The 20,182-nt window shown below is 41.2% G+C and overlaps 1 protein-coding gene across 1 annotated transcript; it reads right to left on the reverse strand.

Annotated features, from left to right (window-relative positions):
* Positions 1-3,247: 3,247 nt before the first annotated feature.
* Positions 3,248-20,053, reverse strand: LOC108635484 (phosphoinositide 3-kinase regulatory subunit 4-like; the record flags this gene model as incomplete). The annotated part of the gene is given in 9 exon segments (XM_018045601.1): positions 3,248-3,469; positions 5,892-6,026; positions 12,494-13,076; positions 14,211-14,344; positions 19,325-19,501; positions 19,504-19,617; positions 19,620-19,961; positions 19,964-20,023; positions 20,026-20,053. Coding segments are annotated over 9 exon segments (1,795 nt in total), but the record flags the coding sequence as incomplete, so codon positions are not given.
* Between the last annotated feature and the right edge of the window lie 129 nt (positions 20,054-20,182).

Genomic DNA, 20,182 nt, shown 5'->3' on the forward strand with positions numbered 1-20,182 from the left:
GAATGGAGATTTCTTTAAAAAACTAGGAATGAAATCACCATATGATGCAGTGATCTCACTCCTGGGCATATACCCTGAGGAAGCACAACTGAAAACAGACACCTGTGCCCCAGTGTTCACTGAAGCACTATTTACAACAGCTAGAACCACCTAGATGTCCATCAACAGATGAAAGGATAAAGCAGCTGTGGGTGGGTGGGTGTGTGGTGGGTGTGTGGTGGTGGGTGTGTGGTGGTGGTGGGGTGTGTATGGGTGTGTGTGTGGGGGGGGTGTGGGTGGGTGGGTGTGGGTGGGTGGGTGGGTGTGTGTGGGGGTGTGTGGGGTGGGGGTGGGGGTGGGTGTGGGTGGGTGTGTGGGGGTGTGTGTGGGTGTGTGGGGGTGTGTGTGTGGGTATGGGTGGGTGGGTAGGTGTGTCTGTGAGTGAGATAATGGAATATTACTCAGCCATAAAAAGGAATGCAACTGAGTCAGTTCTAATAAGGTGGATGAACCTAGAGCCTATTATACAGAGTGAAGTCAGTCAGAAAGAGAAAGATAAATGTAATTTACTAATGCATGCATATGGAATCTAGAAAGATGGTACCAATGAGTTTATTTGTAGGGCAGTGATGGAGAAACAGACATAGAGAACAGATTTATGGGGGTGGGGGGAGAGCGTGAGATGCATGGAGAGAATAACATGGAAACTTTCATTACCATATGTAAATAGGGAGCCAATGGGAATTCGCTGTATGATGCAGGGAACTCAAACAGGGGCTCTGTGTCAACCTAGAGGGGTGGGTGGGGAGGGAGACGGCAGTGAGGTTCAAGAGGGAGGGGACATATGTATACCTATGGCTGATTCATGTTGATGTTCAACAGAAAACAACAAATTCTGTAAAGCTATTACCCTTCAATTAAAAAAATAAAACAACACTGCCGCTCTTAGCCAGTACATAACAGTGCCTCACAGCATATATGGCAAAACGGGATGATGGGTAGAAAGAGGAGGCAAGGATGACCCAGAGGAAGGGAAAAAACAAAACATTAACAGAGGCTGTACATGGGCTAGAGAACCGGAAGAAAGTGGTTTTCTTTAAGGTTTTTCGATCTTCCAATTTTTCTACATCTGTGCTAAGTCATGTCAGACTCTTTGCAACCCTGTGGATTGTAGGCCGCCAGGCTCTTCTGTCCATGGGGATTCTCCGGGCATGAATACTAGAGTGGGTTGCCAGGCCCTCCTCCAGGGGATCGTGACTCAGGGATCAAACCCACATCTCTTACGTCTCCTGCATTGGCAGGCAGCTTCTTTGCAACTAGTACCATCTGGGAAGTCCAATTTTTCTATAGCAAGTATGTATTAACTTTTATACACAAAAAATTAATGAAAATTACTTTAAAAGTGAAAAAAGAACATAAAGGCCGTGTTTCAATATACACATGGGGGTTTCCCTGGTGGTCCAGAGGTTAAAACTCCACCTTGCAGTAAGTACAAGGGACACAGGTTCCACCCCTGGTAGGGGAAGATCCCGCATGCTCTGCAGCAAACAAGCCCGTGCGCCACAACTACTGAGCTCATGCCCTAAAGCCTGCAAGTCGCAACTCCTGAGCCTGCACATTGCAACTGCTGAAGCCATGTGCCCGGAGCTTGCATTCCACGACAGAAGCAGCCACAGCAATGAGAGGCCCTACAGCGAGAGTAGTCCTCGCTCGCTGCAACTAGAGAAGCCCAAGTGCAATAACAAAGACCGTGCAAAAAAGAAGAAGCCAAAAAATCAATCAATCAATCTTGTCTCTAAAAAAATCCACGTGAACTGACCAGTAGATGAAGTTTCATGAACTATCTTTTCCAAAGAAAAGAAATAAAAACAAGATTACTTAAAAGGAGAAAGCAAGACAGACAGAGGGAGGTGAGAAGCAAAGATACTGTGTCTAGCAGCTGAGTTAGCTGGAATCCAAGACAGAAGGCTGAGATGACTCAATAAACTAATGCAGAAGTTAAAAACAAACTAGAAAGGTCTAAAAAGAGGAGGTACAGCAATCTCCAGTTATAATGAAGCAAGAACAGTAATTTCAAGACTTCTCAAAAGCAGGAAGTATCCTTTTCTCTATATCATTATACAGTAATATTTGCAGAAACAGGAATACTATTGCTAGATGAGTTTCCTTCCTATTTTTATTTTTTTAGGAAAAATATCCAACAGCAAACCTTTTATCAGTTACTGTCCCAGATTACTGAAAATCAAAATCTATAAACTCCACAGCTTCTGCTACATGAGAAAGTCTGGATACCTGTAAAGCTGACCAGTGTGCAGAACAGTTTTTAAGCTTTTTGAGTTAATAGACAAGTTTTACAATCATGTGTAAAATGATATATAAAGGGTTAGCGGGTAATTTTAACAATGTAGCTTTAGCACATAATATTTCATAAATAACCAAATCTAAAATTGAAAAGGTCAGTATAAGTAGTTGGAAAATGATCGGTTATTACTCCAAAATGAAAAATATTAAATCTTAGTGTAAAACATGACTTAATCTACGCAAAATAAGTTCATTTCTTTCTAATTCTGAATCTAAACACAACAGGACTCATACGTAGATAAAATACAAGATTATTTCTCTTCTTTAAATAAATCTGAAAATTAAGAATTTCAACATTTTGAAAAAATAGTGGGAAAAAAGTCGACTGATTTCTCACAAAGTTTTGGTTTTACAAGAAGCGAAGCCTGTAAGCTTCCTTTTTAATTAGACTGATTTTCAATCATAATTATACTGTTATTTCCTGATTGTAAAAGTGATGCATGTTTACTATAGAAAATTTGACAAACATGGAAAAATGAAAAAAGAACCCAATTACCTGTAATCCCAGCCCCAAAAACCATCACTGTTCACATCTTAGTATATTCAGCCTTTTTAATAAAGATATCATTTATTATTACCTATACTCAACTGAGTTCAGTCACTTTAGTAATACTTCATAGTACTTTCCCAGGTCATTAAATATTCTTTCAGAACACACTTTTTAATGACCACACGGAATCCCTTTGTATGTGCGTCTCAATCTCTTGATCAGCTAAGATATTCCCAGCACCCAAAAGCATGAAGACAGACAGAAATACCAGGAATTCATTTCCTTATTAACGAAATTTGGTAGTACTGCATGGAAATTACCTGTTTGAGAAGATAATTCAAATCTTAAAGATCAATTTAAAAACAAACATTCTAAAAAAATAAAATAAAATAAAAATAAAAACAAACAAAAACGTACCAACTATACTATCAAAAAAAGCTCCACGCAGATGCCAATCATTTTTATCATTCAGGAAAGTGATCATGTGGGACAGCAAAACGTCATTGGCTTTCTGGCGTCCAAAGAACACGCACAGCCTTGTTATCCCGTTTTCCATTAAGGTCTGTTTCACGATATTTTCAGGGTCACTCAGCAAAGTGACAACTTTCTGCTGGACCATTTCATGTAAGGCTTGGAGCTCTAAAAAAAGAAAACAAAGAAAAATGTAACCAACTTTCTTTCCTCCAAACATACAGACCCAGTCTTTCTCACTCCTTGGAGGAAACAGAATGATTACAGAAGCCACCACTGAAAACCTGCAATCACTAAGCTTTTCCACTACGCAATGCGTTGAAGGCTAGCTGGGAAAATGGAGCATGGATTGAAAAACACTGTAATAGCAGATGGTACAAGCATGGCCACTACCTCACTATTTACGAGCTCCATTTATGAGGCTCAGAGGAAAAACAATGGGGAAGCACCAGAGAGATACTGTCCAATAAGACTGACCTAAGGATATGAAGCTGCTTAAGAGTGGTCAGGATATAATCTGATGGCGCAGGTGTTGGTTAGCTACAGTTCAGAAAGCCAGAAAACACACTGCAAGTCCAGACAAGACTTCACATGATCTGGCCACCATCACCTTCTCTGATCCTATCTCCTACCCACCCTTCATCTTTCACTCATTTATTTACTCAGTTGGCTGTCTCCCCCTTACTAAAACAGCCTCAGGAGAGCAGGGACCTTTTCTGTCTCATTTACCACCACATCCCTGAATGCTCACAGCAAGCACACAAACTGCCTGGTGCAAAGCTTATGTTTACCCGTTATCGACTGACAAAACGAATGAAGGCAAAGCCCACTTCTGGGGCAGCCACTGGCAAGGGAAAAGATGGTCTGAAAGACACAATTCTATATTCATGTTAAGGAAAACTTTAGATTAACTCCCCCAAAGTATTATTGCCTAACTTCATCAGTTAAAACATCCAAGGACTTTCCTGGTGGTCCAGGGGTTAAGAAACACCTTGCAATGCAGGGGACGTGGCTGTGAACCCTAGTCAGGGAACTAAGATCCTACATGCCCTGGAGCAACCAAGCCCCTGCACCACCATCAAAGATCCCAATGACACAGTGAAAATTCTGAGCGCCCCAACTAAGGCCCAATGAAGCCAGATAAATATATTAAAAACAAATTAACAGTCCAATTATATGCTTATAGGATGTACAACAGTATTATTTTCCAAGTAATTTGAAGAATTTCCTTTCTGATACATTCTAAGTTTAAAATTCTTCCGGTGTCCTCAATTCCAAATATTTGTTGCATAAAATGATACATTTAAAAAGTAAATGAGACACTACAACTGTCTTCAGTGCAGCTCAGTTCAGTCGCTCAGTCGTATCCGACTCTATGCGACCCCATGAATCGCAGTACGCCAGGCCTCCCTGTCCATCACCATCTTCTGAGTTCACTCAGACCCATGTCCATCGAGTCAGTGATGCCATCCAGCCATCTCATCCTCTGTTGTCCCCTTCTCCTCCTGCCCCCAATCCCTCCCAGCATCAGGGTCTTTTCCAATGAGTCAACTCTTCGCATGAGGTGGCCAAAGTACTGGAATTTCAGCTTCAGCATCATTCCTTCCAAAGAACACCCAGGGCTGATCTCCTTCAGAATGGACTGGTTGGATCTCCTTGCAGTCCAAGGGACTCTCAAGAGTCTTCTCCAACACCACACTTCAAAAGCATCAATTCTTTGGCGTTCAGCTTTCTTTATAGTCCAACTCTCACATCCATACACGACTACTGGAAAAACCATAGCCTTGACTAGACAGACCTTTGTTAACAAAGTAATGTCTCTGTTTTTTAATATGCTGTCTAGGTTGGTTATAACTTTCCTTCCAAGGAGTAGGTGTCTTTTAATTTCATGGCTGCAGTCACCATCTGCAGTGATTTTGGAGTCCCAAAAAATAAAGCCTGCCACTGTTTCCACTGTTTCCCCGTCTGAAAAGTAGATTTCTCTAGTTTTTCTGAACCAGAAATATCTTAGAAAACATCTTAGTATATTATTTCACTTACAAATATTCAACACAATAAACATTAACTAAAAGCCTGTTAAAAAGCCGTCTGGATGTAGAGAAACCTGAGCCAGGGATAGACCTTACAGAGTTCACCGTTACACTGTTCTTTTATGATAAAAGGTATGGGTTTTGATACAAGAATCATAGGTAGTATGAAATAAACAGTTTATGACTGAGTATATGTCAGAATATACTCACATAAGTAGGAAAGGTTTAGATTCCTTAGCTATGGTGTTGTCCATGTTTTTCCTTTTATTCTATAATTATTTTATAATTTGGCTAGCTTTGCTGTTGACACAAGTCAATTCTGGCTGAAAAACTACTGAGCTTAGAATCTGTGGTGACAGGCTGGTCATTTTCGGGTGAGATAACAGTGCATAAGAAAGAGCAGAAGAGAACAGTCAAACACAGGACTCCTTCCCTCTGTACATCTGGTGTTCTTTCATTTTACACTAGAATTATCAAAGAGACTCTGCTGCAGGTTCACATTCTAAATAACAGCAATTCACTCTAAATAACAGAGAGCTTGGAAGAGGAGGCCACACCACCTGTGTCATAGTTTCCGCTGGGATGTGTCACTTCGTCTATTTCTTCACTATTTGGGTCGTTTTCCACGTTGAGATTTTTCAGCTGTACTAATTCCAGGAATCTCAAAGCTGTTTCTGCCAGCAGAGCTATGTTTTCTATAAAAGGGAGAAAATTTATAATAATTATAACCATAAATTTGTACAATGCTTATAACTTGTCTTCCCTAAATATTAATACATATAAATAATAATCATAAAACTAAAGAAAAGCAAGACTTTCCCTTAGCACTTAACCTAATCTGACTTCTAGTGACTAATCTCATCATCTACAACTAGACCCAAACTACCCGTTTTAATCATGAAACATAAACTTCTTTTAAAAATACAGAACTGTACAACATGGTAACTACAGTGAACACTGCTGTATGGCATATATGAAAGTTCTGGAGTAAATCCTAAGAGTTCTCATTATAAGGAAACAGCAGTTTTTCATTGCTTTGTATTTTATCTTTGTAAGATCATGGGTGCTAACTAAACTTACTATAGTAATCACTTCACAATATATGTAAATCCAAGCCATTATGCTCTACATCTTAAAACTATACAGTGAGGTATGTCAATGACATCTCAATAAAACTGGAAAAAATACCAAATAACCAAAATACAGCACTCAAATGATTTGACGCAAAAAAAAAAAGCTTAATTCTTCCACAAAGACCTATCTTTTCAACAGCATCATACTGAGTAAGAGACATGCAGCAGGCTACCAGAGAAACACATTTCACATTGAATTAAAAAGCTGACCTTTAGGATCACCCCGGTCCTGGCTCACACCTTGACCTTGGCACTCACCAGATGACTGGTCAGCCAACCTGAGTCTCAGCTTCCTCAGTAACCGAGTCAGGACCACCTCAGAGGACCACTACCCACGCGCATCACCCCTTAAGGGCCTGCTTTACAGTGATCCGCGGTTCCTGCTGAACCAGCGTGACGCTGTTTGCCGTGCTGCGGCAGCGGTCCGCCTCCTCTCTCTGATCCTCTAAGAGTATTCCCCACTCCTGGCCACTGTGGAAACACCTGCTCCTTAGTGCTGCTGCCACACCTGCTGCTAACTCTGTCTGCTCTGGACTTACGCGTTCCTCCTCCTCCCATTCTTGCATAGTCCTGCCTCTGCCCTTCCCCTCACTCCCATGCTTAATATGTGACCATACCCTCAAAGACACACTCTTTCTCTTCTCAGCAGGCAGTGGCACAGAACAGAAACTACCTAATTCTATTCATTCTAAGACTCACTTTTTCTTCACTTTGTAACATCTCTGAAACAGAGATGCATCCCACCATAGCTGACGCTTTTTCGTCTGCCAAATACAGTGCTTCCCTTCATCATGGAGTCCTACCCCCTATGCTTGCTAGGTTCAACACTTTTTTGAATAGAACAAAAATGTACCTCTGGCAAGCAAGGTATTGATACCTTGCAGCGCCTACTCACCCTAACTTAGACAGGAGAATTCTATACCATTCTCTGATGATTCCTGATGAATAATCCCATGTTAATGGAAATATCTTTATTAGGAAAAGCCTCTGCTTTTCCTGGGCACTTCTTAAGTCTGGAAAGATCTATTACTTATCTCCCCATTTATGCTCATAAACCACAACACACTTGTCAGTTCACTTGACACAAGATACAAATCTATACCAGCATCTCTTGAGTTTAAAAACACAACAAAAGAAAATTTTAATTGATTTTTAAACATTTATCATTATTGACACGTGTGGTTTAATTACACTTAGCCATACAAGTTCAAAGAGACTTCTGACTCTATGTAAAAACACAGCCTTCTCAGGCTTACGCCACGGCTCACCATGGCCGGGTGGCACGGGGCACTGCAAGGTCCTGGCACTGACCCTGGGTCACCACGACCTCTCACCCTCAGACCCAGCAGACAGATAAAAGCACGGTGCCTCAAAATCCAGGTCCACAGCCGCAGCCCTGAGAACTGAGAAAGAACCAGTCCTGGTACACTCTGGTGGTATACCTCAGCCTCTCCCATCCCCAACTCCTCAGCTGGGAAATGAAGACACTCTAATACCTACCGCTCAAGACTGGTGTGTCAGCTTCAACAGCCAGACAGACCTTAAACTCCAGAACCACTGGAGCCTGTTCTACAGAGTGAAATAAGTCAGGGAGAGAAAGACAAACATCGTATATTAACGCACATATATACGGAATTTAGACAGATGGCACCAGTGATCCTACATGCAGGGCAGGAAAGGAGACACAGACGTAAAGAACAGACTTCTGACCAGCGGGAGAAGGCGAAGGTGGGATGATCTGAGAGAACACCACAGAAACATGTACATTACCAAACGCAAAACAGATGACAAGGCCAAGTCCAATGCCTGAAGCAGGGTACCCAAAGCCGCTGCCCTGGGACAACCCAGAGGGATGGGGTGCGGAGGGAGGCAGGAGGGGGGTTCAGGATGGGCATACACACGTATCAGTTCAGTTCAGTCGCTCACTCATGTCCGACTCTTTGTGACCCCATGAATCGCAGCACGCCAGGCCTCACTGTCCAACACCAACTCCCGGAGTTCACTCAGACTTGCGTCCATCGAGTCCATGATGCCATCCAGCCATCTCATCCTCAGTCATCCCCTTCTCCTCCCGCCCCCAGTCCCTCCCAGCATCACAGTCTTTTCCAATGAGTCAGCTCTTCACATGAGGTAGCCAAAGTACTGGAGCTTCAGCTTCAGCATCATTCCTTCCAAAGAAATCCCAGGGTTGATCTCCTTCAGAATGGATTGGTTGGATCTCCTTGCAGTCAAAGGGACTCTCAAGAGTCTTCTCCAACACCACAGTTCAGAAGCATCAATTCTTTGGCGCTCAGCTTTCTTCACAGTCCAAGTCTCACATCCATACATGACTACTAGGAAAACCAAAGCCTTGACTAGACGGACCTTAGTCGGCAAAGTAATATCTCTGCTTTTGAATATACTATCTGGGTTAGTCATAACTTTTCTTCCAAGGAGTAAGCGTCTTTTAATTTCATGACTGCAGTCACCATCTGCAAGGATTCTGGAGCCCAAAAAAATAAAGTCTGACACTGTTTCCCCATCTATTTCCCATGGAGTGATGGGACCGGATGCCATGATCTTCATCTTCGGAATGTGGAGTTTAAACCAATGTTTTCACTCTCCTCTTTTGCTTTCATCAGAGGCTTTTTAGTGCCTCTTCATTTTCTGCCATCAGGGTCATCTGCATATCTGAGGTTATTGATATTTCTCCCGGCAATCTTCATTCCAGCTTGTGTTTCTTCCAGTCCAGTGTTTCTCATGATGTACTCTGCATAGAAATTAAATACGTAGGGAATACAGCCTTGACGGACTCCTTTTCCTAAATGGAACCAGTCTGTTGTTCATGTCCACTTCTAACAGTTGCTTCCTGACCTGCATACAGATTTCTCAAGAGGCAGGTTAGGTGGTATTCCCATCTCTTTCAGAATTTTCCAAGGTTTATTGTGATCCACACAGTCAAAGGCTTTGGCATAGTCAATCAAGCAGAAATAGATGTTTTTCTGGAACTCTCTTCCTTTTTCCATGATCCAGCGGATGTTGGCAATTTGATCTCTGGTTCCTCTGCCTTTTCTAAAACCAGCTTGAACTGCAGGAAGTTCACAGTTCACGTGATGCTGAGGCCTGGCTTGGAGAATTTTGAGCATTACTTTACTTTACTAGCGTGTGAGATGAGTGCAATTGTGTGGTAGTACCTGCGGCTGATTCATGCTGATGTGCGGCAGAGGCCGTCACAATAATGTAAAGGAAGTATTCTTCAGGTAAATTAATTTTAAAAAATAAAGAATCCAGAACCAACTTCAGAATCTCTATATATTATACATTTAACCCTTTCAACCAGAAGCAGTACATGCCCTTACTAAAAGCAGATTTTTCAACAAACAGTCGCTACTGTTTTTATGCTATGACTGCTAGTAAATGAATGTAAATATGATATATTAATATAATACCTACACATCAGAATCTTACCTATTCACTACAACTGAGAAAGACTAAGACACACTGGGCAAAAATAGCTCATAATAGTCTAAAAAACACAACCTGATTTTAAAAAACCATAGCCTTTTCTTTCATTTTATTTGATTCACTGCAATTAAGTTGATGCTTGAACAGCTGAATTTTTCAATATTATATTGAAATATCAACATTCAGTTAAGTTTAGTCACTCAGTTGTGTCCAACTCTTTACGACGACATGAACTGCAGCACGCCAGGCCTCCTTGTCCATCACCAACCCGCAGAGTTCACTCAGCCTCACGTCCATCGAGTCCATGATGCCATCCAGCCATCTCATCCTCTGTCCGTCCCCTTCTCCTCCTGCCCCCAATCCCTTCCAGCATCAGAGTCTCTTCCAATGAGTCAACTCTTCGCATCAGGTGGCCAAAGTACTGGAGTTTCAACTTCAGCATCATTCCTTCCAAAGAAATCCCAGGGCTGATCTCCTTCAGAATGGACTAGTTGGATCTCCTTGCAGTCCAAGGGACTCTCAAGAGTTTTCTCCAACACCACAGTTCAAAAGCATCAATTCTTCGGCGCTCAGCCTTCTTCACAGTCCGACTCTCACATCCATATATGACTACTGGAAAAACCATAGCCTTGACTTGACGGACCTTAGGCGGAAAAGTAATGGCTCTGCTTTTGAATATACTATCTAGGTTGGTCGTAACTTTTCTTTCAAGGAGTAAGCATCTTGTAATTTCATGGCTGCAGTCACCATCTGCAGTGATTTTGGAGAGCAAAAAAATAAAGTCTGACACTGTTTCCACTGTTACCCCGTCTATTTCCCATAGTAACTGAAAGCACCTTCAAATTCAGTAACCTAACAGGTTAGGACCTTTCAACACCAAACTACCGAGGAAAATTAATTTTTTTCAACAGCAATAGACTGTTATACCCTAATGCTAATATTCAAGCAAACATATCTGTTCAGAGAAACTTCAGAAAGATCTAAAGACACTAGATCAGAAGCACATACTTGTAAACCTCGTACTCCAAATTAATGTTAATACTCCCAGTTCAGTTCAGTTCAGTTCAGTTGCTCAGTCGTGTCCGAATCTTTGGGACCCCATGAATCGCAGAACGCCACGCCTCTCTGTCCATCACCATCTCCCGGAGTTCACTCAGACTCACGTCCATCGAGTCCGTGATGCCATCCAGCCATCTCATCCTGGGTCGTCCCCTTCTCCTCCTGCCCCCAGTCCCTCCCAGCATCACAGTCTTTTCCAATGAGTCAACTCTTCGCATGAGGTGTCCAAAGTACTGGAGTTTCAACTTTAGCATCAATCCTTCCAAAGAAATCCCAGGGCTGATCTCCTTCAGAATGGACTGGTTGAATCTCCTTGCAGTCAAAGGGACCCTCAAGAGTTCTCTCCAACACCACAGTTCAAAACCATCAATTCTTTGGTGCTCAGCCTTCTTCACAGTCCAACTCTCACATCCATACATGACCACAGGAAAACCCATAGCCTTGACTAGACGGACCTTAGTCGGCAAAGTAATGTCTCTGCTTTTGAATATACTATCTGGGTTGGTCATAACTTTTCTTCCAAGGAGTAAGCGTCTTTTAATTTCATGGCTACAGTCACCATCTGCAGTGATTTTCCAGCCCCCCCAAAAAACGTCTGACACTGTTTCTACTGTTTCCCCATCTGTTTCCCATGAAGTGATGGGACCAGATGCCATGATCTTCGTTTTCTGAATGTTGAGCTTTAAGCCAACTTTTTCGCTCTCCTCTTTCACTTTCATCAAGAGGCTTTTTAGCTCCTCTTCACTTTCTGCCATAAGGGTGGTGTCATCTGCATATCTGAGGTGTCTGATATTTCTCCCGGCAATCTTGATTCCAGCTTGTTCTTCTTCCAGCCCAGCGTTTCTCATGATGTACTCTGCATAGAAGTTAAATAAGCAGGGTGACAATATACAGCCTTAACGTGCTCCTTTTCCTATTTGGAACCAGTCTGTTGTTCCATGTGCAGTTCTAACTGTTGCTTCCTGGCCTGCATACAGATTTCTCAAGAGGCAGGTTAGGTGTTCTGGTATTCCCATCTCTTTCAGAATTTTCCACGGTTTCTTGTGATCCACACAGTCAAAGGCTTTGGGATAGTCAATAAAGCAGAAATAGATGTTTTTCTGGAACTCTCTTCCTTTTTCCATGATCCAGCGGATGTTGGCAATTTGATCTCTGGTTCCTCTGCCTTTTCTAAAACCAGCTTGAACATCAGGGAGTTCACGGTTCACGTATTGCTAAAGTCTGGCTTGGAGAACTTTGAGCATTACTTTACTAGCATGTGAGATGACTACTCCCAGTACAATCATAAAATTCTGTGCTATATATTTTTACTTAATAATTCTGATCACTTCAAATAATCAGAGTACACACAAAGCTTGAGTTTCATGAACAGATCAGCTATAAATTATACCAAAATGTACACAAATAATTCAAGGATGAAAGTTCAAGGTTATCTTTGGAATTTCCAAAATATCAGAGAAACAAGAGGTATTACGGTCACTAATTTCAGATGTCAGTGGTCATTTACTGGGATAATAAGCTCTTACCAGCATAGGCTAGCCTGACGATTGTGGCGTCATCCTGGGCCAAGTGGGCTATGCCTGGCAGGATGTACTCTGGGTAAATGTTGACATCGTTGCGAGGAACCTCCTTCACCAGAGCAAGAACTTTAGTCAATGTCCTCAAGGCTTCGGCCCTTACTCTGGGAACAGAGTCATTGCTGAAATGCAAAAGATAAGGTGTAATACGATCCAAAAGAATTTCTACACTTAATCTTGGGGCCAAATGGAGAATAAGTTCCAAAGCGGCAAGCTTGGAGTCGCAGTATTTCAGGGTCTGCAGGCAGGACGTTATAACTGACACCAAGATAACGAGCCCATTCTCTTTGGGCTCTCCATCCGCTTTCTCCAGCAGATCGTGTCCACAGAGATTGTGAATGATGTTGTCCAAATCCTTCCTTATAACCAGAATACGCTCATCTGCAGAAAGAAATGTTTCTTTGGCAAACTGGGCCATATAAGGCTGAAGAAAAGTATAGAATATTTCAGGAAAGGCATTGCCACGTTGCTGCTTTAGGTAATCTTCTGCCTCTAAACGTTTATCTGGTTCACGGTGAATCATCTGAGTTACCTACACCAAGGGGAAAATGGGAGTAAAACACAGATTTGAGAAAAGCAAATTAAATCAGACCAAAGCTACAACACCAACTTACACGTGATTTAAAGGGATTCTGAGGTCATACTGACTCTTTCCAGTCTTCACCTTTCAAACTACTTTCAGAACCTCACTACTGAGTAAAATGTGACTCTCTCATCACCCTATAAAGCAAGAGGAAATCACGTAGTAATGTACTCTAGATGGTCCAGACACATAAAGAGGATCAAGTCTTTAAAAGCACTCAAATTCATTCCTTCTACAGCTAAGAAAAGGTTGGCCCAAATTCATAAAGTTACTTAGCCAACATGATAATGGGCACCACCCTGAGAACAGACAGGTATGCCAGCTCCTAAAGCCAGTCTACTGTTCACTGGATGTGAGCTAAACTGGCTTCCTCTGGGACATCTTACTTTTTAATATTTGCCATTTTTAAAAGAAATCAAAATGCAGGGTTCCCTACCTTACTAAAGAATATTTTAAATATACCATAACCTTTCAGTGGCTCACAGTCATCATCAGATGCATCAGTTACTATAGTAAATGCCGTAAAAAAAATCCCCTCAAACAGCAGTGTGGATATATACGGCTGACATGACCTCCCAGAATTCCTCACATCTGATCTGCTATACTAACGGGTGATTCAACAGCCCCACTGCCAGAACTGCCCTCAGAGTCAAGGAACGTCTACAAAGCCAGCTGCTTCTACATGAAATGCCCCTATACTGCTGTACTACACTCAAGCTGATTCTCCTGTCTCCTCATTTTACATATTTATCCTCTTTATTACTTACCAGCAAGCTCTATCTTGGACAACCTATCTAATGCCCAAGCACCTCCTTATTTCCTTCCAAATCTGTCCAAAGCAGAGTTAGGATTCTAATGGAAAGGGGTGTGTGTGTATTTGTTATATAAAGTCAAATGAGCTCTGTGTCTAAGAAGGGGAGAAAATTATACATTTCTGCCAAACAAACTAAAAACGATAGGAGGCTTATATTAGTCTATGGGGCTTTAGTGCTTGTCCCAAATTCAAAACCTTCCAGAGAACTAATACCGAAGGGAGAATATAATTCTATTTAAAACATTATGGTAAATATTTGCAGCAGTTACCAATTCTCTTATACTGCGATCTTCAATTTTACTCAGCACCTGCTCAGGGAAAAACTGCCCATTTCTATAGGCCAAAAGTTGAGAGAGATCAAACAGAGGCACGCCTTCTGTAAAAAGCTCAGCGATCACACAACCTGGAAAACAGCAGGAAATAATTCCATTAAAACTGAAAGGCAACAGATTCTTAATACAAATCAAAATTCAGAGAATTCATGAAACTCAAGATACATAACTTCTTTAATGGAACATACAACTACAATCAAGCAAGGCAGAAAAAATGTCTACCAGTGAATCATCAGTTTACAAAAGAATGAAGTCAAAAGAGGCCTACTTAATTTTTCTCCTTAAAAAATTAAATCAAACTACTTCTTTGTTTTCTAGTTTAAAACAAATGTACTACACATGCATTACATATACACATATATTAAGAGAGATAAGGATAGATTGAAAGTCATAATAGAGTTTTTATTATGAATTTATAGACATTAAGTTCATAAGAAACTACTGAGAAGTCATATCTGACAACTCGCTCACTAACCATTAAACAAAGAGTTATCAGGTGCCTACCACACACTAGACTTTAACAGTGCATGAAACAGATAAAATCTCTGCCCTCAGGAAGCTCTTATTCTAGAAGAGAGAAAGTAAACCAGCAAACAAACACAATTATAAAATGGGAAGTGCTAAGAAGTGTGGTTGTAAGATTAAAGGGGGAAAAGAGATACCCTTCATAGTGCACTTAAATAATCTTCAAACAAGAAATAAAGTATCTACATTCCCAAAAAGACAGAGCAGTTTCACCGAATCATTATCTGACACACATTTAACAAGTTTTAAGAAGATTTTTGAACAACCTGAGCCACAGCTTTGCATGTGCCGGTCCCTCTGCCTGGGGTGTGACTCCATCGAGAATCTTCATGGTTTACACCTAAACCTCTTTCAGGTCTTGAATCAAATGTCATCTTAGCAGTGTGGCATTTCGTGACTGCCCAGTTGAAAACTGCAAGCGCTCCAACACAACTACCCCACCCTCAACACATAGCAAAATCCTCTCCCAACAACACCAAACACCACATTTTATATTTTATGCATGTATTTCTTTACTATCCGTATACCCACGAGAATGTAAACTCCATAGGGATTTTTGTCTATTTTCTTCACTAAAAAATCTCTAGCAACTAGGACAGTTCCTGATATATAATAAAAACTCAATACATTTCTTAATTTCTATTCATATAGTATCAAGTTTTATAATTTAAAAAAAAAACTAAAAATGGCTATTAAGAACACCAAAGCAAAAAGAAAACAGAAGAACTGAACAATACCATCAACTAGATCTAACGGATATCAAAGGAACACTCACTCCATCTAACAGAATACAAATTTCTTCTCAAGTACATGTGGCACACTCTCAGATGAAACCATATGCTGGACCATAAAACAAGCTTCAAGAGTTTTAAAGGACTGAAATCATAGAAATTATGTCCTTCAAACACAATGGAATGAAATAAATCAGTATCAGAAATCTGAAAAATTCACAAATATGTAGAATGAAACAATGTATTCATAAATAATCAATGATCAAGAAAACTTACGAAATACTTTGAGATGCATGAAAATGAAAGCAATACACAAAAACGTATGGTATGCAACCAAGGCAGCATTTGGAGAAGATGTAAACGATAAACACCTAACTTGCAAAAGAGCTCAAAACAATAACTTAATCTTAACCTTGAGAAACAAACTAAAACCAAAGGGAAAAGAAGGAAAGGAAAACCAGAAATTGGAGAGAAAATTTATGCAATAAGGTATAAAATACACTAGAGAATGTTACCAAAACCAAAAGCTTGTGCACTGAAAATCTCAACACAACTGACAAACTTTTACTGAGATGACTCAAACTACTAAAATCAGGTAGGAAAAAGGGGACATGACTACCAACCTCACAGAAATAAAAAGAATTTTAAGGGAATAATTTAAACAAATGTTTGCCTGCCAAAAATTAAGACAAACTAAATGAAATGGACAGATTCCTAAAAAGATAAAGATGACCAAAGGTGACTTCAAAGAAAATCTGAATAGACCTTAAAGAGTGATGGGATTAGTAATTAAAAATCTCCCACAAAGAGAAACCTAAGCCAGCTAAACAAGTGAATTCTGCCAAACATTAAAATAATTAACAGCCATCCTTAACAAGTCCTAACAAAACACAGAGGAGAAACACTTTCCAAGTTATTCTATGAGGCCAATCTTACCCTAGTAGCAAACTAGACAAAAGGATCATAATTAAAGAAAACTAAACATTAATATCCCTGATGTAAAAATCCTACAAAGAATATTACCTGCAGGTAATATTACCTACCTACCTACAAACTGCAGGTACGAACTGAAGAGTCCATAGTAGTAGTAGTGAATTTGCTCAGTTGTGTCTGACTCTTTGCAACCCCATGGACTGTAGCCTACCAGGCTCCTCCGCCCATGGGATTTTCCAGGCAAGAGTACTGGAGTGGGGTGTCATTGCCTTCTCCAGAAGAGTCCATACCAACAATAATAAACAAGTTAGGGGAAAGAGAGGATACCTGTGCACATAGAATGCTGAAGGCCTACGTGGAAGGTGCTGGAATCGGAAGATCATCATTTTGCAACCATCACAGTAAAGATCAAAGAAGACAAGAATGACTAACAGATGCCAAATCAAAGAGGAAATCGTGACGACTGGCAGGATACTAGCACAGTGTTAAAAGTTTCTTCCCACAGGTCGCTTTACTAATTGCAAGGGATTAAAAACAAAAACAACAAGTAACTACAGAAAGGAGAAAGTGGGCAAGCATTTGACCACATGATCAAAATAAACATCACCATTACATACCATTTGCTCCAGATAACATAGTATGAGAACATCATCACCTACACAGAGGGCCTGAGAATGAATAACGTGAATCTAATCACAAGCCTTCTTACATGAACAGTGCAAAGAAACAGAGGAAAACAATAGAATGGGAAAGACTAGAGACCTCTCAAGAAAACTGGAGATACCAAGGAAATATGTCATGCAAGGACAGGTACAGTAGGAACCTAACAGAAGCAGAAGAGATTAAGAAGAGGCGGCAAGAATACACAGAAGAACTGTACAAAGAAGGTCTTAATGACCCAGAGAACTATGACGGTGTGATCACTCATCTAGAGTCAGATATCCTCAACTGTGAAGTCACGTGGACCTTAGGAAGCATTACTATGAACAAAGCTAGTGGGAGGTGACGGAATTCCAGCTGAGCTATTTCAAGTCCTAAGAGATGATGCTGTGAAAGTGCTGCACTCAATATGCCAGCAAAGTTGGAAAACTCAGCAGTGATCACAGGACTGGAAAAGGTTAGTTTTCATTCCAAAGAAGAGCATTGCCAAAGAATGTTTAAACTACCGAACCACTGCACTCATTTCACATGCCAGCAAGGTAACACTCAAAATCCCTCAACTTATGCTTTAGCAGTACGTGAACCAAGAATTTCCAGATGTACAAGCTAGATTTAGAAAAGGCAGAGGAACCAGAGATCAAATTACCAACATCCACTGGATCACAGAGAAAGCAAGGAAATTCCAAAAAAACATCTGTTTCACTGACTACACAAAAGCCTTTGACTGTGTGGATCCCAACGAACTGTGGAAAAATTCTTCAAGAGATACCAGATCACCTTACCTGTGTCCTGAGAAACCTGTATGCAGATCAAAGAAAAAAACAGTTAGAATCAGACATGAAACATCGGACTGGTTCAAAATTGGGAAAGGAGTACATCAAGGTTGTATATAGTCACCATGCATATTTAATTTCTATGCAAAGTACATCTTGCGAAGTGCTGGGCTGAATGAACCACAGGGTGGAATCAAGATAGCTGGGAGAAATATCAACAACCTCAGATATGCAGATGATACAACTCTAATAGCAGAAAGTGAAGAGGAACTAAAGGGCCTCTTCACGAGGGTGAAAGAGAGTGAAAAAACCGTCTTAAAACTCAACACTCAAAAGCTAAGATCACGGCATCCAAGCCCAACACTTCATGGCAAACAGGTGGGGAAAAAGTGGAACCAGTGAAAGATTTCCTTGGGCCCCAAAATCACTGTGGACAATGACTGCAGCCATGAAATTAAAAGATGCTTGCTCCTTGGAAGAAAAGCTACAACAAACCTAGGCAATGCATAAAAAAGCAACTACTACTTTGCCCACAAAGGTGTGTATAGTCAAAGCTATGGTTTTTCCAGTAGTCATGTGTGATGTGAGAGCTGGACCATAAAGGCTGGGTGCCAAACAACTGATGTTTTTGAACTGTGGTGCTGTCCCTTGCACAGTAAGGAGATCAAACCAGTCAGTCCTAAAGGAAAAATCAACCCTGGATATTCACTTGAAGGACTGATGCTGAGGCTGAAGCTCCAATACTTTGGCTACCTGATGGGAAGAGCCAAATCAGTGCTAAAGACCCTGTTTCTAGCAAAGATTGGAGGAAAACAGTAGAGGGCAGCAGAGGATGAGATGGTTGGATGGCATCACGGACTCAATGGACATGAGTTTGGGTAAACTCTGGGAGCTGGGGAAGGACAGGGAAGCCTGGGGTGATGCACTCCATGGGGTCGCAAAGAGTCGACCACAACTCAGCATCTGAGCCATAATCACCTTTCAGGTCTCAGCGTAAATATCATCCTTCCAATCAAGATTCCTTTCCTGATTCTGCTTCTCGACCCATCACCACCAAACACTAAGTATCCATATGTTCCTGTAACAGTACCCTAAGCATATCACCACCACAGCAAAAAACAGTGCACCGAAATCTCACCAATATCAATCTCTTCATTTAAAGGGCAAGCACCTTGAAAAGAGAAATGTAACTATTCATCTCTCTCACTTTAAGACAGTGCCTGACCCATACAGAAGAATACAGATATTCCTTAAACATCTGAATAAGCGGATCACTCTCTGCATATTCTAGCTACTTAAAACACATCCAATGAAATAATGCATCTGTCTGAAGAGTAGGTGGATTTACCAAAAAGTTAATTTCTGTATTCAACAGTTAAAATAAATGCACATTCATTCCCACCTTAGCAAAGCTGACCAACTCAAATACCTGCTCAAAAGATATCCATTGCTCGCTTCAATTCTCCTCTTGTTCTCTGATTGCTGTTTAAGTCTACAAGTGGAGTTGAAGGATCTCTCATATATTCTAACTCTGTGGCAAACAATCCACCATCGACAAAACGTTCAGGAGCAATGTAACAAGTTCTCCTCCGTGAAGTGTCAAAAAATAGTTGAAATCTGCCGGGTTGTCCTCTGGAAGGTAAGTGGGCTTGAAACTGGCAAAATCCGTTAGAAGAACCCAGTTCCAACTGGTGACCATCACCTTCTCCGTCTTGATGTCCCATGACGGACGCCGGACTTGTGCGCTTGGTCCACAGCTGTGAGGATCTGGAAAGCGATCCAGCGCTTCTCAATGTTATTTAAGAACGGAAGGGTGCTGATGCGGTCGTAGAGGTTGTCTCGCAAGTACTGCCTGAAGAGCATGGCTGCCTTCTCAGATGCTTTTTCGGCAGCTTTCTGGAAAGGCAGACAGTTCTGGGCAGAATGAAGCCTGATTTTCAGTTCCTCCAGCTCTTGTTTATAGCTGGTGAGAGGCAACGTGGGATCCTGAATTGCAAAGACCTTCACAACCACCAGGCCTTCTCGGTGCTTTGCTCGAGCAACTTTAAAGAACCGAGTACTCCCAGACTCTTATCATATTCAAAGTCATGGATGTCTGAGAAATAACTCTCCACAGAAAGGATCTGGGAGGAGCAATGCCAGCGAGCTGGTTTCCCATGATGCAATGGCAGCAAGCACCCCTGAGATAGCAGGTTAGGATACAACACGTACTTTCTGAAAAAAAGAAAAAAAAAAGTAGCAATGAAACATCATTTTTTATTAGTTGGGCATCTTATTCTCTCTCTTT

Source organism: Capra hircus, unplaced genomic scaffold (assembly GCF_001704415.2).
Source record: "Capra hircus breed San Clemente unplaced genomic scaffold, ASM170441v1, whole genome shotgun sequence".
Taxonomy (NCBI): domain Eukaryota; kingdom Metazoa; phylum Chordata; class Mammalia; order Artiodactyla; family Bovidae; genus Capra; species Capra hircus.